Raw genomic sequence first — 24,869 nt, forward strand, 5'->3', positions numbered from 1 at the left:
CATGGTACTGCCAAAACCCAAATCACCACCACTGCACCCCTAATTGCCACCATTGCACCCCCAAATCCCTGCCACTGAACCCTCAAATCCCCAACATTGCGTCCCTGGGTCCCCAGCACTGCAGCCCCACATCCCCACCACTGCATCTTCAAATCCTCACCATGGCACCCCCAGCTCCCCACCACGGCACCTCCAAATCCTCACCATGGTACCCCCAAGTCCCCATCGCCGCACCCCAAAGCACAGAGCCACTATAGGGCACGGTGACCTCTAAGAGTGGGGGTTTGGGTGCTGCTGAGCAGGAGGGTGCAGCCCACCCCATGCCCCCTCCCCGGCTGTCACAGCCAGCCACTCCAGGGCTCTCCACCTCCCAAAACAGCAACTGCTGATGTCAGGGCCCTTAAAATAGACTTCCAAACGAGCAGCTTCATTAACACCAGCCTAAAATTAGCCCCGCTCCCAGGTGGGCAGGTGGGTGGGGGCCCAGGGGCAGCTCCCCCAGCTCCCAGCAGGGCTGGAGGCAGCTGGAGTGCACCGGTGATACCGAAGACCCCGGAGCATCCCGCGGCAGAGGGTGGCCGGGTGCCGCGGGAGCCGGGGCGGGGGGGCTGCGAGTGCCACTCAGCGTTGATTAATCTTTGCCCCCCGGCCCCAGGAGAGGCGGCCGGCACGGCGGCGCGCGCTCCCCTCTGCCCTCATTATACAAGCATTTATTAACTCCGGTGCTCTCAGCCATTGACTGCCGCCTTGTCGACACGCTCGGCTCATGTAAATTCATTACCAGAACAGCTGGGAAGCCAACCCGCCGCGCCGGCCGGGCCCAGGCACCCCCGGGCTTTGCACCAGCCTGAGGACCCCCAGATAAGCATCTGGGTGCCCACCCGGAGAGCGGGGCTCCCGGCTCTGCCTGCAGTGCCATGCACCCATGCACTGTCCCAAGGGGCTGCAGCACCCCGGGCACAGCCTGGCATCCCCCAGGCACGGCTCTGCAGCCCCAGGCATAGCCCCACGCGTCCCGGGCGCTGCCCCGCATCCCCCAGGCACTGCCCCACATCCCCAAGACACAACCCTGCATCAGCTGAGCACAGCCCTGCACCCCCTGGACGCTCCCTGGCATCCCCTTGGCACAGCCCTGCACCCCCCGGGCACTTCCCCGTGCCCCCCAGCTTCTCCCCAGCTATTAATCCCGCATAACCCCCCCCCAGCCCCAATCCAAGGCAGGAAACCATTTGCTAACCAGCTGGCGGGGATTAGCACGCTCGCACACGCTCGCCAGGGCACGGGGCTGGCGGCGGAGCATCACCCGTGTGATGCTCAGCTGATCTCAGCGGCCCCAGACGCCTCCCAACAAACTCATGATCCCGCCGGGATTTGCCGGGCGAGCGTGGGGCAGCTCCGAGCCAGCAGCTTGCTGGGAAGCGCGCGGGGAGCTCGCGTTCCCCCCAGGGCTGGCTCGCTAACACCAGCTGTGCCGCTGCCCCAGCCGGGCTCCAAACCAGTTTTGCCGCTCCTGCCCGGTGATAAAATCGGCGCCTCCGCCCCGGCTGGGGCCCAAGCAGTGCCGCTCACCCGCCTTGCCCTGACAGAGGTGGCGTCCGTCTGTCCAGGTGTCCCCAGGCTGCTCCATGGAAGAACTGACAGCTGGGGAAACTGAGGCACGCCACGGTGGAGAGCTGGGCCAGGCACGAGCATCCGCGTGGGGATGGGGATGTAGGAACGCATCGCGTCCCCCTGGCATCCCACCACCAGCACGGCGTGGGTGCCACTCGCCTCTGAGGGTGCCGCCGTCCCCGTGGCGGCTGGGGATGCCGCGCCAGCGAGGTGGGGCCTCACCCCAGCTCTCGCCCTCCTCCCGCCCCTCCTGCTTTTCCCAGCAGGCAGATCCGTGTGGAAAAACAGGTCAAGTTTGGAGCCTGGCAGCAGCCTGGGGTCACACCGGCGGTGGCCTCACCGGGGCGGGGAGCCGAACCCCGAAACGGGGCAGGCTGCTCCTCTACTGCCCCCATCCCTATGGGGGTGCAGGTAGAGGGGCTGGCACCCCAAGCCAAGGCAGGTTGGGGGGTGTGGGGGCCGCAGGACGCCTGGGTCCCCTGCTGAGGCCACAGGGGAGGTTGGGGACTGGGGACCAGGCGACGTGCCACCCCATCCCCGTGCCACCCCGTCCCCATCCCTCCCGCAGCATGTGCCCGGGCACAGCGGCACTGGCAGTGTCTGGCATTCCTGGTGCCTGCTGGCTGCCTGCCCGCGGGAGCAGGCAGGTCCCTGCCCGGCGGGAGGAGGAGGAGGAGGAGGGGGACAGCGGGGCCATCGCCATGTCCCCCCCCCCCTTCCCTGTGCCACCCCTTCCCACGGTGCCGCACACGGCACCAGCCATGGGATTGGCATCCCTAACAATGCAGGACCCCAAGCCCCCGGCTGCCAGGGGGGGTATCCCTGCCCCACGGCCCCCCACTACTCCCCCGGTCCCCCGCATCCCCGGCGCAGGGCTGGGAGCTGGGAACGTGCCATCTTCTCTCCATCTGCTCCTGATGACGCTGGCGGGTTTTTTGGCAGCGGGAGCCTCCTCCGGCAGCGAAAGCAGAACCAGTCTGGCTGCCTGGTGGGGCTGGAGACAAATAAACACGCCGGCAGCCGCCGCGGGCAGGCAGGAGCGGGCAGTGCTGGGGCTGGGATGGGCTCCCAGCACCCCGAAACCCCAGGATCCTTCCCGGAGGAGCGAGGGCGCGTGGGCAGGGGGGCTCGGTACCGGCCTCCCCGTCCCCGCTGCAGGCAGCTGCCGGGAAATGCGGGCGCAGGCAGGTTTAGCACCTTGGTTTCAGCTCCCCCCCACCCAGCACCTTGAAAAGCCCCTAATGAGCATGAAGTGCCCTTCAGAGCAGATTGCCATTGAACTCAACCTGCACCAGCCGCCCGCTTTAAAAGCAGCTATTTTGAGCTCCCGGGCTCCCAAGCGCTGGAACTAATAATTTATTACCAAATACGATCAGGCAGCAGCTCCAGCCCCTGGCAAATGGAGCGGAAAAAAACCCAGCGCGGCGGGAGAGCAAGGGAGCAGGGAGAGATGAGCATCCTGCATCCTCCCCTGGGACGGATCCGCACCCACCGCGCAGGACCTCGTCTCCTCCATCCTCCCTCTGGATGGGTCCCCGAGGAATTTGGGGTGATGCTCCATGGTCCTCCAGCCTTTCCCCTCCTCTCAGTGCCTCGGCTCCCGCTCGGGAACCGCATCCAGCTGCACGCTCCGAGCGGGAACAGCTGCTTTGCATGGATTTTCAATGCTAATGGCCTCGCATTGTCAAGCCCCCCCTGCGCTGCCTGAATGCAGCAGGCAGGGCCCCGGCGGCTGCCTGTGCGGGCAGGAGGGAGGGCAGGCAGCCAGGGGCAGCGCGTGCCCGTCGTCCCCCTGCCACGCACCCCGTCACCCCCTTGAGAACCAGCAGGCAGGGGACAGGCAGGGGACAGGCAGCGGGGACCACCTCCTCTCCCCGGTGATGTCCCGCCAAGCTGCTGCACATCTTCCACCCCTCATTAAAACAGCTCTGCCGCCGCACCTACAACACGCTCCATTAATGAATTAATTGATCGATCAGAGCCCGCGCTCCTGCCCTGCCGCCCCACCGCCTGCCACGCAGCTGAAACGAAGGGAGGTGGCCTGGCTTGGTGTCCCCAAGTGTCCCCAGGGATGGACAGATGCTGACGCAGCCTTTGCTCATTTTTGGGGTCCTCAGGGCAGAGCCCGAGACCCATCCCGGGAGCATCCCCCCCTCTTGGCCGGCTCCCCAGCACCCAGCCCATTGCCAGCACCCTTGGAGGGGTCTGGATGGGTCCCCCGGGGTGAGGAGCACCTTGCCACCTGGGGATGGGATTCAGGGCTCTCTGGGGAGCCCGGCACGGCCCCAAGCATCCAAACACGCCGCGCTATTAGCCGGCTGGGTCTCCATCAATCACTCCTCCATGGACCATTGATCTGGCAAATGACAACAAGCAAACTAATAAGAGCTCACAGCGCCGAGAAGGGGCCGGGGCCAGCACGATGCGGGATTATTTTTCTCCCTTCCTTGCCTTCCCGTGCCCAGCCCAACCAGCCCCGGGTGCTTTTTAAGCCCGTAGGAAATTATTCCAGTGGAAGATTCACTTCAAAGCAACTTTCTTCCCTGTTTCTGCCCTGGCAGAGCGAGCTGGGGGCTTCGAAAATAAAGTGCCTATGTACAAAGGATGCTGCTGCCCCCCAGGCCCCTCTCCGCAGCACCCAGGTTGGGATGGAGGGTCCTCTTGGCTCCCGCTGCCTGGCTCCGGGTGCCAGCCATCTCTCGAGGCCCCCCTGCCTTGCGAGAAGCCGGATACAGACGCCACCCCTCCTCTTGGCATGAGCTGGGGGCTGAACGGCTACGTGGGGTGTGCGGGTGGGTGCCAGGCATCATGCAGCACCCCTGGGCGCTGCACGGGGCTGCCGGGCATCGCATGGGACAGAGACAGGCATTGCATGGGGCTGCTGGGCACTGCACAGGGCTGCCAAGCATTGTACGGTGCTGCTGGGCACTGCATGGTGCTCCTGGGCACTGCACGGGGCTGCCAGGCATTGCATGGGGCTGCTGGGCACTGCATGGTGCTCCTGGGCACTGCACGGGGCTGCCAGACATTGCACGGTGCTGCTGGGCACTGCATGGTGCTCCTGGGCACTGCACGGGGCTGCCAGGCATTGCACAGTGCTACTGGGCATTGCACGGCGCCGTTGGGCATTGCACAGCACCGTTGGGCATTGCACAGTGCCACTGGGCAACGCATGGGTCAGGGCCAGGCACTGCGCGGTGCTGTCGAACCTCGCACGGCACTACCGGGCATGGCACAGGCCGGGAGTGGGCAATGCCCGGTGCAGCCAGGCTGCCCTCCCACCCATGTCTCCCATCCCCATCCCCATCCCAGTCCCCGTGCCGGCAGCTCGGTGCAGCCCTGCCGCGGGCAGCGCAGGCTTTGCCGTCAGCGGCGCATTGTTCTCGGTGCGAGAAGCCCTTGCCCAGCAGATGGCAGGTATAACAAAGCAGCTTGCTGCGGCCAAGCCAATTATTTATCTAATTATGATTTACCACTTAACCACATGATCTTTCTGCAGAGTTGTGGGCAATTAAAACCGGGGTGATTATGTGGATTATGCAAATCGGCTGGAGCCGAGCGAATAAAATTGAAGATTAGAGTTTCACGCAGGCTGGATCTTGCACAGGGCAGGTCCTGGCGGGGCAGGGGGAGGCAGGGGCAGGGCAGGGGGCTGCAGGCAGGGGCAAGGGGCCAGGACCCAGCTGAGCTGGGGGCTATGGGGCAGAGTTAGGAGGTGCCAGGGCAAGGCGAGGGGATGCCTCCTGCCACCCTGCTGCCTTTGAGACGCTCCCGTCCCCCCCTGGCAAAGCCAAGGGGGTCCGTAGCCAAAAACTGTCCCCCATCACAAGGGTGGGTGCCCGCAGGGGACCCCCCGCTGCCGGCGGAAAGCAGCCAGTGACTCCGCCAGCATCAGGGATTTCCCAGAGCCCACCCCGGCTGCACCCCAAAAAGGTGGGGGGGTGGGTTACACGGCAGAGCCCCCATCCCTCACCCCATCCACGAGCAGCTAATGAAGGGCTCCGGCGCTGGGGGACGGCAGGTATTAATAACGGGTATTAATAACGGGTATTAATAACGCCGCCTGGCAGATTACTCTGCCCGCCCAGCTTGATATGAGATTTATGCATGGCACGAACTCCGGAAATACAGAAGTATTAATGGTAATACCTCGTGTCCTAGCAAAGGTCACGGGCAATCTCCATCAATCCCACTGCGCCGTCGGCAAAGCCGGGGGGTCGGGCGGGATGGGGGGTCCCCCCCGTGCTCCCGGGGTCCCCCCGCACGCACCGCAGCGCTGCAGTTTACAACCATACAGATGGCCCGGCACGGGCCAGAGGGAAGGTTTTACCTTGGGATAAGAAATTAACGCTGGCAAACAGCAAATTTACTGCATGTATTTTCATTTTCCTAATACTGGCGCCATCTGCTAGCAATTGGTGCCCCACGTCACCGGCTTTTTATTTACAAGATGCTGCGAAGGCCTTGGTGAGACCTGAGCTTGCTCCTCACCTGGGAGCCCCGGGTCCGCATGCAATGTCCCATGGGGTCCCCAGGGGAAAGCCCAGGCTCCCACCTTGATGGGTCTCACCCTTTCCATGAAGCCCCCCAAGAAATGGGCACCAGCAAGAGGGTCTGCAGCAGCAGCGGTGCCCACAGAGCCCAACTGTGCTGGGGACAAGCACAACACGCTGCCAGCACCGCAGGGATGGCTCCGGGACGTTCTTCATCACGGGGGAACATCAACCAAAACCCAGGTCCGGGCGTTCGGTGCCAAGGCGAGCAGACCCCCCTTCCCACGCCGGGATTTAGGGTGATTAGCGCTGGCGATCCCACGTGCCGGTGCCGAGAAGGCTGGCCAGTGCCCCCGCGCACACAGCATCTTCCCTTTTTGCCTACAGTAATCCTCAGCCTTTCGAGCAAATTATTAAAATTCACTTATATTTAATCTGCCTGCTGGAATTAATTGAATTTTTACGCTTGGCAAATGTCACTGGGTGTGCGCTGCCTCCCAACGGGGACCCGGCTGCAGGTGCAGTGGGTGCAGCCCCTGGGTTTTTACCCCTCTCCAGGGGAAAAACCCACCCCGGGGTGTGGGACAGGGTGCCCATGGCACCCACAGCCCCCATCAGCAATGGGTGGTGGGATGCACGGGTGCTAGCACCCTCCCAGCTCTGCGGGAGATGCTCGGTGGCACCAGGCACGCGTCCCCCAAACCTGCCTCCCTCCATAGGGCGTGCATTAAATGCTCCCCAAATCCCACAGGATTCCTGTGGCAGCTCCTGGCGGTCCCTCAATGGCTTTGGAGGGGACATGGGGAGCCCCTCGCTTCCCACCCCACACCCTCGCCGGAGAATGCCAACACCCCACCTGGTGCTGGGGTCCTCCGCTGGGTGATGAGAGCCTTCCTCCCCTCCCCATCATCCTCCTTGAAAATTGCCAAAGCGTCTAATTTGCCCGCCAGGAAGGCCGAGGGAAAAGAGCCTCTATTTTGCCGGTAATAAGCCCTCCAGACAAAGGCGGGATGAGCCATTCAGCGGTGGGAAGGGGGAAGGGTCCGGCCTCATGCCGGAGCGGTGCCGGGGGCTTACGGGAAGGGAGAGGTTCCCTCCTGCTTGGGGGAGCGGGCACCGGGACACGCACGGCATCCCGGCATCATCCCGGGACGACCAGAACCCATGAGCCCGTGGGGTCCTGAGCTCCTGGATGGGTGGTGGGATGGGCAGCACCACCAGCCACCTCGCTGGGGACACTCCTGCTCTGCAAACTGGGACCAATACCCAACTCCCACATGGCTTCGCTCCCCGTTCCCCTGGGGACAGCCCCGTTCCGCGCTCAGGGACGCTCTCCCCATCCACCGGCTTTGTACTGAGATGGAGAAGTTCATGGTCGGCCTGAGCCACGGGGGAACCCGGGCCCCGGCAGGCAACTTCCAAACTTGACTGGCGCTTGCCCCCCTCCACCGCCCGCCCGGGATTATCATAAATTAAGACGTAATTACTCCATGGAAATTTACAGCACAAAGCTGCGGCGCTAACAAGTGTGTTTGGCGGCACCGGGGGGAGATACAAAGCGCTATTGTCTGGCGGGCGCCAAAAAATCTGCTCTGCCCCCAAAACGCCGCATCCCAGAGATGGGGACGGGGATGGGGATGGACCGACTCCATCGCAGCCGCCCGAGCGCCACCGCGAGCCACGTGCGTGCCCCACGCGTGCGGGGATGGAGAGGGGCACGGTGCCCCAAGGAGAGGGTCCCAGCCTGCGGGGATGGGCGAAGGTGGGTGAAGGCTCCCTGGCACGATGGGTGCCCTCCTGCCCCGCGCCGAGCGGTGCCGCGGCTCTGCTCCCCGCCGGCCGCCGATGGCACGAAGCCGCTAACAAAGACATCTCCTTTATTCCCTCAAACAACTCTGCACCCGGTCAGCTCCCACCCACGGGTGCTCCCACCCACAAGTGCTCCCACCCATGGGTGCTGCACCCAGCAAAACCCCACCAACCCCACCTCTGAGATCCCTTTCGCCAACTTCAGCACGCACGGGGTTAAACATAAATCCCCTGGGGACCTTGGGGGGGGACACACACGCACGGGGGGACCAGTGCCAGCGCCGGCGTGTCCCCCCCCTCCGGCGCCGCAGGTGCTGCCACGCTCCCCCAGCTGCCACGCGCATTAAAAAATAATAATCAACGTGGAAAAAAACAACAACACAGCGCGAAATATTCAGGCGGCTAAAACAAATCCAGCAATAAAGGAGCCGGGGATCCTCGCAAAGCTGGCTGTGCAATTAAGCAGTTTTCTGCTGTACGCCGATAATCACCTAATTATACTATTAATGACAGTTCAACCTGCTCGGAAAGAAAAGGACATTCTTCCATAACAGGATGCCAGCTGTTTGTTACAGATGTCAAACATCTTTAAAGCGTTATTATTAAAAGAAGGGGGGAAGGAGAAAGCTCGGTGATGCAGAAAGGCAGCATCCTTCCCCCCCAAAGCCCCTTGCAGGGGGGGTGGGTGGGTTGGGGTGTCACCCCCCCCTTTTAATGCCGGTGAAATAATCCGTCGGAGGGGTGTTGCAGCGGGGGGAGCATCCTTCCCATCGACGTTTGGAGTAATAAATACCCCGCGTCGGCTCGCAGCAAGAGGCGGCGGCGTTTAATTAAGCGCGGCGTTCAGGAAATAAAGTTAAAAATTAATAATAAAATGAGGAGGGGGTATGCACCCCACTGCCAGGCTCAGGGCAGGGCTGGCCCCGCTCCCCCCGGCTGCCGGCGGTGCCTCGAGCGCGGCTGCCGCCGGCGGTGCCCGCGCACGTGCCGCGGTGCCGTGCCAAGGAGGAGCGTCCTCGGCAGGTGCCGCCAGCCGGTGCCAAGGAAAGGGAAACGGGGGGACACGCCATAAAGAAAAGAAGCACCTGCTCCCCCCCAAAAACCTGGCATGGGTTTGGAGGTGAGCGATGCCCGCGGCACCCCGCGGACCCCCGGGCATCGGGGTCTGGCAGCACTGGGAAGGGGGATACCGGGGAGGGCCAACTGCACGGTGGTGGGGAGGCGGCAGCGGTACCCCGCTTTCATCGCGGGCCAAACTCCGGCTGGGGTAGTTACACCTCGCCTGCTCTCCGCCGGCAGCACCGTGGCTCCGCACCGGCACAGCCAGCCCCGGGGGGCAGCTGGGCACCCACCCGCTGCGAGGCGATGCCGGCGCTGGCATTACACACCCACCCGCGCAGCCGCCCGGCTTTACACCCTGTCCTATATAGCTACAGGCAAATCTGCCTTTAAAACCATTGGGAACCAGGCTTAGCCCAGGAATAAAGAGATTACAGAGAGGGGGTGGCGGGAAGAAAAGAAGGAAAAAAAGGGGGTGTCTGGGAATAATTCACCTCCCTCCAAGCCGTGTGGCTACCAACATCCTGGGGGCCAGCAGGGCCCTGGCACGAGCGGGATGGCTGCAGACAGGCACCGAATTTTAGGGGTGCCCACCCGCCCGCTTGGGGCTGGGGGGGCTGCGATTGAGCCCCCTCACCAGGGTAGGACCCCCAGCCCTGACCCCTTGGCATGCACCGGGCTGGCACCGGCCCCCGCTCGCCAGACGGGACCCAGCAGGGAAAAACCATCTGGGAAGCGTCACCCCGAGCCCTGATGCGGGAGCGATGCCCCCCGGTCCCCCTCCCTGCGTGCAGCCCTCGCCCGCCGCCCCCCTTCCCCTGGCTCCCCTCTTCCCTCCCCTCCCCTCCTCAAACCATCACGGGGAAGCTGGAAAGTGGTTGACATGGTTGCCATGACGACCGAATTTAGGACTGGCAAGAGGAGGAGGAGGAGGAGGATGGTGGGGCAGGCAAGAGAGGAAGGCGGGAGGGCTTCCCGGCACCCCAACACAGCCCAGACCCCCCCAGCATCATCCACCACCTCCCCAGCATGCCATGAACATCACCCTCGAGCACCCCTCGACCACACACCCAGCGAGGATGAAGAAGGACAACCCCCAACCCCAGCACCCAGCCGGGGGCTGCCAAGAAGGGGGCTCAGCCCCGAGCACCCCAAACCCAGCCTGGGGGCGGCCGTCCCCACCCGGCGCTGCCGAAAGCCGCCGGTGACTCACACCTCGCACCAGCGGCACCCGCCGAGCGGGTGTTTACACGGCATCACCCAGCTCCCTCCATCTGCTTTGATCCACGGGCTAAATATTACCGGCCCCGGTGTAAAAATAGGAACCATTTGGGAAGGTCCTGAGTCAGCAGCATCCGCCGCCGGCACCCGTCGCCATCCTCCCGGCACGCCGAGGCACCGAGGGCCCCGTCCCACCCCGCCGGGGGATGTGCCAGGAGCCCCAGGTCCCTCCGGCACCTGGGGGCCGCTGGCAATTTGGGGACACCCATAGAGAGGGGGGACCCCAAAAGGCTGCGTGCATTTGGGTGTCACCCTCGCGCCTGCTGGAGCAGACAGCCAGGCCCTCCGGGGATGCTCTGTGTCCCCAAGGGGTGCCGCTGTCCCCAGGGGATGCTGCTGTCCCCGAGGGACGCTGACACCAGCCATAGGGTGACAACTGCACCCACATATCTCAAGGCAAGCCAGCCTGAGCATGGTTCCCATGTGTACCAGCAGAGAATGGGGTCCCCTCCTTGTCCCCCCGTTCTCAGCTATGCTTGATGCCGTGTCCCCACCATACCCGGTGTCCCCTTGCAGCCGGCTGAGCCCCATTGCACATCTCCAGCCCCGTGACCAGCGGGATGCAGGGGACAGAAGCATCGGTGACCAGCGGGATGCAGGGGACACCGAGGAGCCGGCCAGATCCCGTGCCAGCCGAGCCGGGAGAACAAGCCACCGAGGAGCGTGTGACACAGGCCACGGCCAGGCAGTCCCCGCGGCGGTGACAGTCCCCAGCAGGACTCGGGCCGCTGAGTCACCGCCACCAGCCCAGCGCTCCTGAAACCCCTGCGAGCCCACGGGGGAAGGTTCACATCTCCATCTGCTCCCACCCGACCTGGCCCACCAGCATCTCCCAACGCCCCGGCAGCTGCCGCCGGCGATTTCTCTGCTTGCCAGCGCCTCAAACATAATTTCCCTTAATTGCTTTAAATCTCACAGCCTGACACTTCCATGCTCCTCTCTGTCTTGCTTTTCTCCTCCAATTTTTTTATTTCCTCTCCGAGGTGGCTGGAAAGCGAAGAGCCAGCCGGAGCAGGGTTTTCCAGGGCGCAGGAATTAGTGCATTAGCAACGACGGCAAAGCCAGAAGTTTCACGCAACAGGAGCCGCCGCCGGGAACCCCCGCTCGACCGAAGCGTGCTTAATATGGAATTTAAGGGGAGAAAAAAAAAAAAAACAACCAACCCCCAACCCGTCTCCCTGCACCTGCAGCCTTCGGAGGAGTCCCCACCGCAGGGGACGGCACCGCGGCCGAGCAGGCATTGCCGGCGGCCGCTGCAGGCAGCTGAGAACAAGCAAGGAGCGGGCAAGGGGACAGTGTCACGGGGGGGACGGGGAGCGGGACCCCCACGGCCGGCGGGGAGGAGGGCGCAGGGTTGGAGCGTGCTGGGTGCCACGGGCAAGCAGGTCACCCGTGTCCCCGCCGTGGCACAGCCCGGGGGGGGGGGGGGGAAATCACACCGCAACCCCTCCCGGGGGGGGAGGCCCCCCAAGTTCAACCCTGTCGCCCCTCCGGCGCCCTTCCCGGCTCGCCTTCGCACGCTCCGGCGCAGGCGCGCTTGGGCAGAGCTGCTCGTTCCTGTAACAACTGCCACATGCAAAAGCCATTTCCTGAAACAAACAACCTTCTGCGGGGAAACCGCCGTGCGGGGGCACGGCCCCCCAAGAGAGGGGCCCCGCCGCCACCCCCCGCCTCTCGGAGCGCGCCCCCGAGCGCGCCCCGAGCTCGCAGCCTGAGCCTGCACCCCGAGACTGCACCCCCAGAGCACCTCGAGCTCCCAGCCTGAGCTCCCAACCCAGGCTCGCATCCGGAGCGTGCACACCCCGAGTGTGCACCCCGAATGTGCACCCCGAGCGTGCACCCCAAGAGCACCTCAAGCTCGCAGCCTGAGTTCACAGCCTGAGTGCACACCCTGAGCGCGCACCCCGAGCCTGCACCCCACGAGCACCTCGAGTTCACAGCCCGAGCTCACAGCCCAAGGCTGCATCCAGAGGGTGCACCCCGAGCGTGAACCCCAAGTGTGCACCCCAAGAGCACCTCGAGCTCACACCCTGAGCTCACAGCCTGAATATCCTGAGTGTACACCCCAAGCGTGCACCCCAAACACGCACCCTGAGCCTGCACCCCAAGAGCACCTTGAGCTCCCACCCTGAGCTCGTACCCTGAGCACACATCCTAAGCGTGCACCCCGAGCACGCACCCCAAACATGCACCCTGAGCCCGCTCCCCGAGCGCGCCGGAGCTCGCACCCCAGCCCCCCTCGCCACCGATGCTCTCAAAACACCCCAAACACCCCCGGAGCGGGGGTCCCCCTCCCTCGCCAGCTGCCGCGGGGGCCGGTGCTGCCGGCCGGGGCGGCACAGCAAACTTTGGTGCCCCAAGTCCCCGCGCCCTGGTGGCAGCGGGGCCGCGAGTGGGGACCCCGACCCCAAAACACAGCGCACCCAGCATTTCCCCCCATCCCTCCCCGGCCAGAAATCCTCAGGGAGGGGGGAAACCCCCCAGGGCGGGGGAGCAGCAGCAGGAGAAGAGGGGGGGATCCAAGCACCCCAAAACCCCGCAGAGCCTTGCAGCGCCACGCCGAGGCTGCCTGCTCCCCCCCTAAGGCTTGCCAGACCCCAAAACCCCTGTTAGGTGCTGGGAGAAAGTAACTTCACCCCCAAATCCCCCTCGGCTGCCGCTGGCCGGGGCGGACAAAGGGGTGTCCCCAAGCTGGGGGGGGGAACCCCGCAGGGAGACCCCAGGGGGGAGAGGGGCCAGGGGGGGCCGGCGGCAGCATCGCACGGTGCCTTACCTGGTAAGTAATAGAGAGGTGGTTTCAACCCAAACATGATTTATGTTACAGTTCCATTGCGGGCAGGAAAAAAATAAAAATAAAAATAAAAAACCCAAGGTGAAGAGGATGTGTCAGAAAGCAAGAAAAAAAAAAAAAAACCAAAAATTAGCACCAAGCCACACGGAGGGGGTTGGAAAAATAAACCAGAGGCGAAAAAATACGGTGGAGCGGGGAGGAGGAGGAGGAGGAGGAGGAGAAGGAGGAGCGGGGGGGAATCAAGTGCGTGGGGGGAGGAGGAAAAATAAAAATTGAAATAGCAGCGAGCCCAGGGTGCCGGCGGAGGGGTGGCGGCGGTGGCGGCTGTCACCGGCGGGGCCAGGGCAGGAGCCTGGCTGCCATGGCGTGACGCCTTCCCGGGGGTTTTCCTGCTGCTCCAGCCCCGAGCTGCGAGTCGCAGGCACACAAAAAGCCAGCGAGGAGGAGGAGGAGGCGGTGGTGGGACCCTCGGCGTGGGGGGGACGCACCCCCTGAGCTGGATGGTGCAGCCGGGTCGTCCCCCCCAGCGGAGAAGGGTGCTGGCGGCGTGGGGTGGGTGACCCACGCGGGGCGGCGAGCCGGCGTCCGTCCGTCCGTCCGTCCGAGCGGCGCGTCCCGAAGCGAGCAGAAAGCCCAGACTCCCCCGGGCTGCGCCAAGCCGGGCGGGCGAGAGGCGGCAGACTTGCCCCTCGATCAATTTTCATGCAAGAATCATTATCGGTAAATTGGAAATCTGGCTACTTGACAGCAGATTTGTCTCCCCTAATGAAGGGGAGCGGGCAGGAGAGCGGCAGGCAGCTGCTCGCCCCGGCACCCTCCTCCCCGCCTCACGCCGCCCCGCTTCCCCCGGGCTTCGACCTTCATCCCCGGCGTTTTCGGGGAGGCGAGCCCCGGGGCACCCCGCCAGCCGGGGACGGGAGGCCAGGAGAAGCCTCCTTCCCCCTCAAACCCCGCTCCTCCTCCTCGCCTACAGACAGAATAATTTTTTTTTTTTTTTTTTTTTTTAGTCTTTTCCGGGATGCTGTTTTCAAACAGCTGCCAAGGAGGGCGGGGGGGGGGATAAAACAAAAATAGAAAATCAAGCCCCCCCCCAGTCGCTTCAGGGGGAAAATTAGGAAATAAACCAATAAATAACCCAACTTTCCTGCCCGCTGCTTCACAAAAGGCAGGCGCAGGAAGGCTGCCTGCCCCGGCCCCTGCGCAGGGGGCTGGGGGCGAGCTCCCACCGCCCCCCCTGCGCCCCCAAATCCCCCCTGCCCGGCCCCGCTTGGCCGGTGGGGGCTGTAATCAGCCGCCCGATAGGATCTCCCCCATTCCCTCTCCGCTGATGCATTAGCAGATCCGGGAAGACATGCTTGCAAGCAAATAGGGCTAATAAATGCTATTACTGGGAGAGCGAGGGAGGCTGGAGATCCTGGCTGCACCATAGTAACGAGGGCCCGGCTTAATTTGCTTTAAGCAAACGATCAGCCAAGGCGGGGTGGAAAAGGAGGGGGGAAGCGTTGCGCGCTCCCGGCACGCATGGGCGCGCTTGCATGGGCGCGCTTGTACGGGAGCGCGCTTGCATGGCAGCGCTTGCATGGGAGCGTGTTTGCATGGGAGCGCTTGCACGGGAGCACGCTTGCATAGGAGCGCCTGCATGGGTGCACGCTTGCATGGGTGCGTGCTTATGGGTGCGTGTGTGCGCTTTCCCCCCCTCCTGCCCCCCCCCCGCTCCGGCCCTCTCTTCCCAAACTGCTTTTAACACCAAAGTTCACTAAGGCGACGTGTGATATCTCGCCCCTGCAAGAGAAGCCACATCCTGTATGATAATGACCAGCCCTTCAAACAGCTTAAAGATACAGGCCATTCCCAGGCCCCCGCTGCCTGCCCCTGCCTGCCCCTGCCCGCTCCCGATCGTGGGGCCGGGGGGTCCCGGGGGTCCCGGTACTCCCCCGCGCCTATCCGGCCCCATGGTGCAGAGGTTGGGCCTGATACACGGTGCAAGCGAGCAGGAGGGCCTCTGCAAAAGGTCTTCTGGTTGCAAACGCACACATGTGCATGCTTACGCACGCTTGCACACACGCACATGCACGCATGCATGCACTCATATGTATGCATGCACTCGCATGCATAACGCACATGCATACACACACATGCACGCACTCGCACACGCACATGTGTGCAAACACACGCGTGCACACGCACCCTTTCAGCCGAGCTCCCCAGGAACCCATGTGGCAAAGACGGAGCCAGTGAAAAACTGCGCCCTCCTCTTCCCCCTGCCCCCCATGTTAAATATCGCTTCTCTAATTCCAGGTCGGGGGATTATTATTATGTATTTTCTTCCTTCCTAACCTACATCTGTCAAGATCGGCGCTGGGAGTATTTCTGGCCCATCCCCTGAGTCATCGCCCGTGTCCCGCTCCCTCCCAGGCAGCTCCCCTGCGCCGCTGTGCTCCCAGCCATGGGGTGCTAAGTGCTGGGTGCTGGTGCTCGGCCACAGCTTCCCCCCTCCCCAGCCAAATCCCCCTCCCCACGCCTCGCCTCTGCCTTAGGAAATGTCACTTATGGGGTGGCACGGCTCTGGGTACCCCAAACCCAATGCCTCCCCATAGCATGGGTGCAAGGGGGACCCCCCACCCTGGGCTGGAAAGGGTGCAGGGTCACCGTGTCACCCAATTCCCCCGGGCCCCCCGTTACTACCCCGCTCGCAGCCCCCATAATTTTATAGGGGTTTAATTTGCTGGGCTCACGCAAGCACCGGGGGACCCCTCCTCTGCTCCCCCCGCCGCCCCATGCCATGAGCTGTAAAAATTAATTTGCAAACATGTCATTACACAATAGCTGTACAGGCAATAAACCTGTAATTACAGGCGGCTGGGGGAGCGGGCGGGCAGGCAGGGAGGGCAGGCAGGGAGGGCAGGCAGGGAGGGCAGGCCTGCCTGCCAGCTCGGGCTTTGGGGTTTCGCCTCCCCCCTGCTCCCTTTGTTCATTTATGCAAACGAGAATTGCTTCACTCCTGGAAGTTGGGCTGCACTTCAAAGGGGTGCGCTGCCTGCACTCCCCACCCCGCCAAGAAGGCCCCAACCCCACCAGCACCCCGAGCCGGGAGCCCCCGTTGCTTCGCTGGGATGGGGAAACCGAGGCACGGCGGCTGGGCAGCCCCATTGGGAAACCAGCCCGGCTCTTTGCGACATCGGCCCAACCGAATTACCCGCCAACCCTCCTCCTCCTCGGTCGTCCCCGCTCTGCAGGCGATTGCATGCGCGCACCGGCAGCGAGCGTCGCCCTGCCTCAGTTTACCCACTTACCACCCCGCGGGAGACGGGACGCAGGGCACCGGCGTGAGACACCCGCCCGGCCACCCGGCAGCCGGCTCTGCCGCGCCTCGCCTCACCCCTTGTTAGCGGGAGAGCTTGACGAGCCTGACCCACTTCCCCGAGCGCCGGGAGGATTAATTGGTTCCTTGCTCGCACGAAGCCGCCGCCGGGAGCTGGGGCAGGTGCCAGGCGGGATTAGCAAAGCATGAGAGCGCAGCTCGCGGGGCCGGCCGGGCAAGCGCGCCGCCGGCCCTGCCCACGCCGGGCAAGCGAGCCGGAGCGATGGCGGATGGGCACAGGGCGCTCCCGGCTCGCTCGGTACCCTCGCCACGGGGATGCCGTGGGCCAGGGATGCCCGACCTCCTCGGGGATGCTCGTCCAGGTGTCCCCAAGGAAGGGGATGCAGCCGTGCTGGGGACATCCAGGCTGCCGTCCCCAGCGCGATGCCCACCCCCACGCAGCCCACTCTAGGGAAACTGAGGCACGGCCGGTCTCTGCCAGCCGGCACTGGGCTCCGCCGTACTCCCCGCAACCCGGCACCCCGAAAGCATCCGCTGGCGGGGATGCACGAGCAAGAAGAGGAGCGAGCGGCCGCCTCTCGCCGTAAATAAGCGGCTCAGCGATGATTTCCTGCTCTTGTTGACCTTTGACTATGCAGAATAAAGACATAAATCCATATTTTAAACCCATCTGAGCACCAGCCAGGCCCACAAAGCCATTTACAGCCTGCGATTTGGACGGGGCAGTGAGCAGGAAAGCGATGGTTTCTCGAGGTGACATTCCCCAGGAGGGAAATGAAGTGTTTTATTTGCAGATATATAGGGCACGGTCGTTCCTCCGCTTCCCCTTCCCTCCGCCCTCGGCTCATAAATAAAACATACGGCCGCGTAACCGGCTAATTACGGGAGGATGGCAAAACCCCGCCGGTCGCTGGGAAAAGAAATCAGCTTTTTAATCAGCCCACTTTCCTCCCCATCTAACTTAAGGAGAAACGGGCATTTCGGGTGCCGGGATGGATCCGAGACTCTCTGGCGGCTCGTAGGCTCCCGCTGGGGTTGTGCACCCCGATCCCACAAGGCAGGTTTGGCTTTGGATGGGGGATTCAAGCCGCTTCTTTTTTTTTTTTTTTCCCCTGGCTGGGAAAAGGATGTCTTTGAAAAGTCTAATTGTTCCTTACACATTAGATACATTAATGAGGTCTCTGATCAAGCGGCTGGCTCTCCGGCAAGGAGGCTTCAAGTAGCAATTTTCCATTTGTGTTTCAAATTTTAATGAATGTTCCTGTCTCCGGCTGCGATGCGCGGTGATAATCCGCACGGCTCGGGTCAGCGCCGGAGCAGGGGCTGCCGCACAGGAGGGCTTGTACAAGGGTTTGATTTCTTTGGGGAATAGTTCATACAAAAAATGGTAATGGCAGAAGACAGTCTTCCTTCCCCCTCGGCTGCCAGAGCCCGACAGCTACAAATCAGAGGGTTATTATTTCTTTCCAATGTCCCTAAAGTATCCTATATCTTTAGCAGGAGAGTAAAGTTCAGCCCTGATAAGATTGCGGCGCTGGGTGAGACACGCTTTTCCTCTCCTCCTGCCTTTTTTTTTTTTTTTTTTTCTTCTCCATCCCCTTCTCCCTCTGCCTCCAGCCCTGCGGTGGCCGCAGGGGTGTCCCCAGGGCCACCAGCCCGCAGCCCCCAGCCCGCCCCAGGGCCGCCGGCAGGCAGGGCAGAGCCCCCGTCCCCCCCATCCACAGGCCGGATCCGGAACCCACCCCGCCAGGACAAGATTTTTATAACCTTGTTTTGGCATGCCTGCCATTAACTTAATTTAACATCCATATTGCCGCTACTTAATTAAATAGATGAACTCATTTTACATTTGCAAGTCTTAATTCATCCTGAACAAAATTGGCCGTGTTTCGTTCTTTCTACGCTACCAGCTCCCCGGAACAAATGACTGCCTTTTGTAGTTAACTGCTAGTACAGGTTAAAAGCTAATTAGCAGCCCGGGTTGGGTGTTAACTTCCTTATTTATCACCCGGCGCCACTCGATTAGCGAGGGGGCGCGGGCTGGCACTTCCTTGTCCATGCGTGGGCCCCGTTTCTGCAGGGGTGCTGGCCGCGCTCCTCGGGCAACGGCGCTGGCCGCGCGCGCGGTGCGCGGTGCGCGGGGCTCGACGCGTGGTGAGCCACGCGTGGGGCTCGGCGCGTGGTGCTGGGTGGTGCGCGAGGCATGGTGCTCAGTGCATCAGGCCCCCGCAGCACCCAGCAGCACGGCAGGGCGAGCTTGGCAGCACCCAACCATCGCCCAAGCAGCCAACCATCGCCCAAGCACCCAACCATCGCCCAAGCAGCCAACCACCGCCCAAGCACCCCAGGAGAGCACCCCACCAACCCCGCCGTCCTGCCAAGCCACCATCAGCTCTGCCGTGCCCAGCACAACCTCCCCGTAGATATTTGGGCAGAGGCCCCGAAAGCAAGCGCCGCCCCGGTTTTTCAAGCATGGCTCCGGTGCTCCCACCCGGCCAGCTCGCGGGGTGCCCACGCCAACCGGCAACGCCTGGAAGCTGCCGGTGGGGAAACCGCGCCGAGGCTCCCCGCATCCCGCCCGCGCAGGCTGCGGCACGGCGCTGCGCCGGCTGCGGCGGGGGGCACGGCAGAGCCGGGGGGACGCAGGGGGACCCACCGGCGGGGCGGCCGTGTGATGCCGAGCCTGGCAGGAAGCCGCTCCAGGAAGGCTCATCTGGTTTGACTAACAAATCGCTAACTGCTTCCCCCGAGGCAGGTGGAAGGAAACAAGCTCCGTGGCTGTAAACAACCCCCCGGGCCCCCCGCTTCCCACCCACAGCCCTCCACGGCCCCCCCAGGCACCGGCCAGGGGCAGGTTGAGACAGGAAAGCGCTTGTGAAACACCCCCCCCATGAGCTGACGCAAGCCCCGGTGGGGGGACGGGGCCCCCCCAGCCCCTGCCCGGCCCTCGGGGACGCTGGCACCCCGGGCAGGGCGTGGGGTGACGCAGAGCTTGCACCAGCCCCAGCCGGCCCCGCGGGACAACACCTCGCCGGCGCCCGCCACGCCGCCCCGGCTGCCGGCGTGACTCAAGGGGACAAGCCGGCGTGGTGCCCGCCGGCGACACAGGGCGGCCAGGAGCAAAGCCCGCCATGCCGGGTGACACCGTGGTCCCTCTGCCAGCACAAGCCAGCAGCAGGGACGGGTACACCCCAGAGGGCAGCGTGCCCGGGCAAGGAGACCTGGGCACTGGTGGCAATCGCCATCACCAGTGATGTCCAGCCCCAGTAATGTGGCCGCAGCGGCAGTGGTGTGGCGGTGGCACGGGGACGATGCGGCAGGAGGGGACCGATAGGCATCTGCCTGGCCACGTAAACCGATCTGCCCCCGCCTGCTGAAATAACAGCGAGGGGAGGCAGCTCTGGTTACCGGCGGTGCCGGGCGCCGGCTGGGTGCCAGGGCCCTTGGCCGAGGGCCAGGCGGCTCCGCGGGTGCCGAGCGGGGACCCCCGTCCTCCCCCTTCCCGCCGGCACAGCGCGGAGCTGCTTGTCCCGTTCCCTGGCGTCACCACACCACCAAGCTCCCTACCCGGTATTTCAGGTCCGGCACCCAAGCCGGCGCCTTCAGGAGCCAGCGGTCCCGCGGGGACATCACCCTCGCCCGGGGCCACCGCCGTGGGGACGGCACCGGCCGCGCCACGTAGGAGCAGGAATAATTCCCTGCCCGTGGCACGCGGGGGTTATCCCGAGCGGTTTTGGCCGCATCTCCCCGGCACGGAGGGGTCAGAGCCCGGCAGCACCGGGATGAGGAACCACCACGGCCAAAAAGCAAAGCCAGAAGGCTGGATCTGGCCCTTTTGGGAGGAGGGGTAAGTGCTACCAGGTCCCCTCTCTCCCCCCCAGACCCCACCAGGACCCCATCCCAAATCCCCGCCATCAGCAGAAGCGAAGGAGCGGGGCCGTAAGGAGCGAGGGTGATAACAGCTCTCTGCGCCGGCGAGATAAATAGCCCCAGCAGCGCCAAGCTGTACTCGGCCAGAAGCTAATAGGGGCTGTCAGGGCGGTTTAGAGGAGCAGAGCATCGTTTCGGGGCCCGGCTCGGAGGACGCCGAGGGGAAGTGACAAGGAAGCTGAGCAGAAAGCGACAGGCAGTACACAAAGAGCATGTCCTCTGTAAGTGGCGATAAACCTTGAAAAAAAAGAAAAGCTAAATCAGTTGTTTAGCCGATGTACCACATGCTGACAGGGCAAATGTGAAGGCTTTTATGGCCACATGGGTTTTCATTTGCAGTTATTCATAGCGGAGCCGGGCGCTTTATCTCACTTTACATTATGTGCAACCACAATGCAGACACTTGCACCGCAACGCATTGCCTCCCTTGGAAAATATTAATATGTAAATGTCAGGCTCGGGAGGGCAGCAAGGGAACGGCGGGCTGCGGGAGCCGTGCAGGGGAGATAAAACCTGCCCTGAAAGGGAGGGGGGCGAACGGGACCCCCACCCCGCACCCGTGGGTGTGCAGGAGCGGGGGAGGCAGGGGCACACACGTGTGCACACGCATGCTCACCTGGGACGGAGCTGCTGCAGCGGGGAGCGTGGTGTGCACATGGTCTCCGCAGAGCGGGATGCGTGTGTGCGCACACACACGTGCACAACATGCACCCTCTGCAGAGCAGGATGCGTGTGTGTGCGCACACACGCGTGCACAACATGCACCCTCTGCAGAGCGGGATGCGTGTGCACGCACACACGTGCACAACATGCACCCTCTGCAGAGCGGGATGCGTGTGCACGCACACACGTGCACAACATGCACCCTCTGCAGAGCGGGATGCACGTGTGCGCATACACATGTGCACAACATACAGCCTCTGCAGAGCAGGATGCGTGCATCCATCACCAGCACCTCTGCAGAAGGACGGACAACCTCAGCAGACCGACGTGCGCGCGCACACATCCACGCGCTACCCCTACGACAAGGGGTGCACGTACACCCGTGCACACCCACCAGCCCTGGCAGCACAGGGACCCCCACGCACCCCACCGCGGCCCCCAGCCTCGCTCCCTGCCTGCCGGCCGGGGGCCATGCCCGTCCTGGGGGACGCGTGGCGAGGCCACGGGCCGCGGCGAGGCCATGGGCCGCGACCGGGCGCTGCTGGTTTGGGAGAAAGCCCCGCCTGGGCGAAGCGCGCCGACGCGGCGTGCCAGCGCCTGCAAAGCCCCGTCGGGCAGCGCTCCAGCCATGCCTGCTGTTCCCGGGCTCCGTTCCTCTCCAAGAGCCTCCAGCCCCGGGGGTAGTGCCAGACTGACAGCCTGGAGGCTATTTATTCGCAGGCAGAGGCAGCGGGAGCTGCTGGCGGATGCAGGCGCCTTTGTCCTACAGGGAGGTTTGCTCCTCGCCCCCCCGGGCCGCCCCCCATCCCCCCCCGCCCCCTCTTTCCGCCTGTGCGCCCCGATGCATCATCTGAAGCCCAGGAGGGCACCGGGGTGGTTCCCAGCCAGGGGGTCCCAGCCCCGATGCTCACCGTGGCATGGCAGGACTTGTCACAAGGCCCCGGCACGTGGGGATGCCAGGCAGCTGCCACGCTCCCCCCATCCCCGGCACCCCTCGGCATCACCCGCCGCACAGCCAAGGGTCTGGAGGTGGCACCCCAAAGGTGGCTGGGGGCAGGAGGAGGGTGGGCACCCAACCCTGGGCTTTGCCGCTCGGCATCGTCAGCCGGGGTGGGGGGCATCTCCGAAACACGGCCCCCTCGGCCGTTACCAGGAGAAGCGCTGGCAGCCGGCGCTGGCACAGGGACAAGCCCGGGAGGGAGGCTGCCCCCCAGCACCCCGGAGAAGGGAACAATCCCCGGGCATTTCTTTTTTGGCAGGCCCTGGGTGCCCCCGCCTCACACCCCCCGTCCTCCTCCCGCGCTCGGGCACGGGGATACAATTAAATCAGTGTTCTGCTAACAATCTGCCGGCTAATAAGACATTTTCCTCCCTCTCCCTCCTCCCCCCCACTCCACCCCAATCCGTGTGTGATGGGAGCGCTTTGATATGAGAGTGGACTCTAATGGGTTCGGTGTAAGGGAGCCTTAATTTATTACGTGCCTGTAATTGATGTTTGTATAAAGTAGCTCTTACAGCTCCTCAGAGCGGGAGATGAAAAGCAATCAGTCAGCCATTTGCCTCGAAAGGAAGGAGAGAGGAGAAGACAGACAGCGAGAGAGAACCAGACGTACTCATCAAGCCTGGAGAAAAACCCAGAAAGCGAAGGAACAAAACAAAATCCCCCCCGTGCAGCCCCGCCAGCAGCTCCGGCACCGCTGGGTACCGCCGCCAGCATCCCTGGGTATCGCTGCCAGCATCCCTGGGTATCATCACCAGCATCCCTGGGTACCCCCACCAGCATCCTCGGGTACCCCCACCAGCATCCCTAGGTACCGCCGCCAGCATCCCTGGGTACCACCCCTGGGTACCACCGCCCCAGCGCCCCTGGGGCCGGATCCTGCTGGGGATGCTGGGGGCAGGCAGCCTTGTGGAGCTGTGCCAGGGCAGGATGCGGCCTCCTCCCGTGCCGGCGGCACACATGGGGCTGATTAGGCAAGGCGGGTTGCGGCAGCCGGTGCTGAGCTGCTCTAATGACGGCGGGCGCTGGGGAGTCACGTGCTGCCCAGCGCCGGCTGGGGAGCCGTACGTCACCAGCCCCGGCAAAAAAACGGTGCTAAATTGAATCAATCCATCTTGGAAATGGCTCTTGTCAGCCGGTGTCAGGGAGAGCGTCTGCGGGAGAGGGATCAGGCGGGGGCAGGCCGGCGAGGGCCAGGCGGTCGGCACCACTGCCGCGGCACTGCCGGGTCTCTCCTGGCCCCCCACGGCACTGGCCAGCCCCACACAGTGGGTCTGGGCGTCCTCCCGCTGCCATGGGGGGCAGAGCAGGATGGGACCCCCATCCAGTCGGCGGGGAAAGCAGAGCCCAGAGCAGGCTGCGTTGCGCCGTGCCTCAGTTTCCCCACACAGGGCATCCCATGCACCCCTGCCACCTCCCCTGGGGAAGGAGGGCAGCTCCACATCAGGAAAAAGCCCCAGGAGGGATGGAGACCCCTCCTGCACCCATCTGCACCCCAACACTGTGCCCAGGGCAGAGCGTACCAGGCTGGGAAGGACGATGCCACGCCAGGGAGACAAAGACGCCGGAGCTTGACACAAATATAGATGGATCCTCGATGTATGAACCCCGCAGCCTGGCAAATTAAAACGTAGCGCGAAAGGGGGGGACGGAAACAGCCCCAGTGATTGATTTTCCATCCAGGCATTCAAACCAACCGAATATGTCACCCAGACAAGCCCTCGGAAAGCCGCGGCAAGCCCAGATTTATCCTCCGCTTGGACCAGAGACCATCAATCCCTATCCATCCCTGGTAAATCGCTTAACATCCCTGTCTTCCCACCGTGGTGCCCATCCCACCCGCTGTCCCGGCATCGCCGGTGGACAGCGGGTGGGATGAGCACCACGGTGGGAAGACAGGGCGCAGGAGCTGTCACCATGCCGGGAAAGGGGATACAGGCATGGGGACACATACCCAGGGCTCCTAACGAAAGCAATTAGAGGGGAAAGCATCCCTCGCGCCGCTTCTCCTAATTAAGAACCAACCAATTCCCCAACCCGCCTGTTCCCCAGCTCCGGTACAGCCTGTTATTTACCTGCAGCTAATAGGTTGGGCACAGCTAATGATAGTCTTGTATCAAATGGCTGGATCTTGGCTTCTGACAGCTTTAAAGACCCGTCTCAGGGACACGAGGGTTTCTAATTACGGGGTTCGTCACGGGAAGGCTGGGTTCAACGCCAGTCACTCTCCCCGGGTGACATTTCTGCCCGGATTGGAAATCTAAACACAGCCCAGCCGGTTAAGGTTAAAAATACGGCGCTCGACAAGACAAGGGATCATAATTTGGGTCACCGCCGGGTTTAATTAATTGGAATGGAGCAATCAAAGCACCGCGTGCGGTAATTACAGCCTGGGTTGGAGCGGGGCTGGGGGAGGCAGCGGTGCCCAGGCGAAGGGATGCAGGGGGATGCTCCCCACCGCGGGGACGGGCAGGGAACGGGCAGGGAGGCATCGCCCTCGCCCCAGGGTGCAGGCAGGCATCGCGTGCAAGGAGCCAGCGGGGCAGGGACGGAGATGCTAAGGAAGCGAGCCGGGAGCTCGCAAGCATCCGCAGCGGATCGCGCAAATGCCAGCCAGGCAAAGTGGGGTCCATCCCCGGTGTCCCCGTCCCCACAGTGCCACACGGACACAGCCCAGGTTCCCAGCCACCACCGTGGCTCCGCCATGGCTGCGACGAGTGATTTATTTTCACCAATTACCAGGGCACTTTTCCCTTTGCCGGGACCACGCTTAATTGATTGGAACCTATTGAAAACAAATTAACCGGCACCGGGGCGCAGGGACCTGTTTACGGCTCCTCCGCGGGGTGGTGGGGAGGACACGTGAGCGGCTCTGGCATGCTGGCGATGACGGCGAGGACCGGCACGGTC

At 63.5% G+C, this 24,869-nt stretch overlaps 1 protein-coding gene across 5 annotated transcripts in view; it reads right to left on the reverse strand.

Annotated features, from left to right (window-relative positions):
- Positions 1-24,869, reverse strand: part of GSE1 (Gse1 coiled-coil protein) — a 61,315-nt gene that overhangs the window by 14,783 nt on the left and 21,663 nt on the right. Inside the window, exon 1 of one of the 5 annotated variants that reach the window (XM_082320947.1) lies at positions 13,533-13,991. The exons of 3 other annotated variants lie outside the window; for them this stretch is intronic. Coding sequence is in view for 1 of the 2 variants with exons in the window: in XM_082320945.1 (XP_082177071.1) it covers positions 13,027-13,063 (37 nt within the window). In the remaining variant the exon portion in view is untranslated. Of the gene's footprint in view, positions 1-13,026; positions 13,992-24,869 lie in introns of those variants that run through there. One more of the 5 variants, XM_082320945.1, reaches the window with a different exon arrangement.

The sequence above is a fragment of the Platalea leucorodia genome (genome assembly GCF_965183815.1).
Source record: "Platalea leucorodia genome assembly, chromosome: 8".
NCBI lineage: Eukaryota > Metazoa > Chordata > Aves > Pelecaniformes > Threskiornithidae > Platalea > Platalea leucorodia.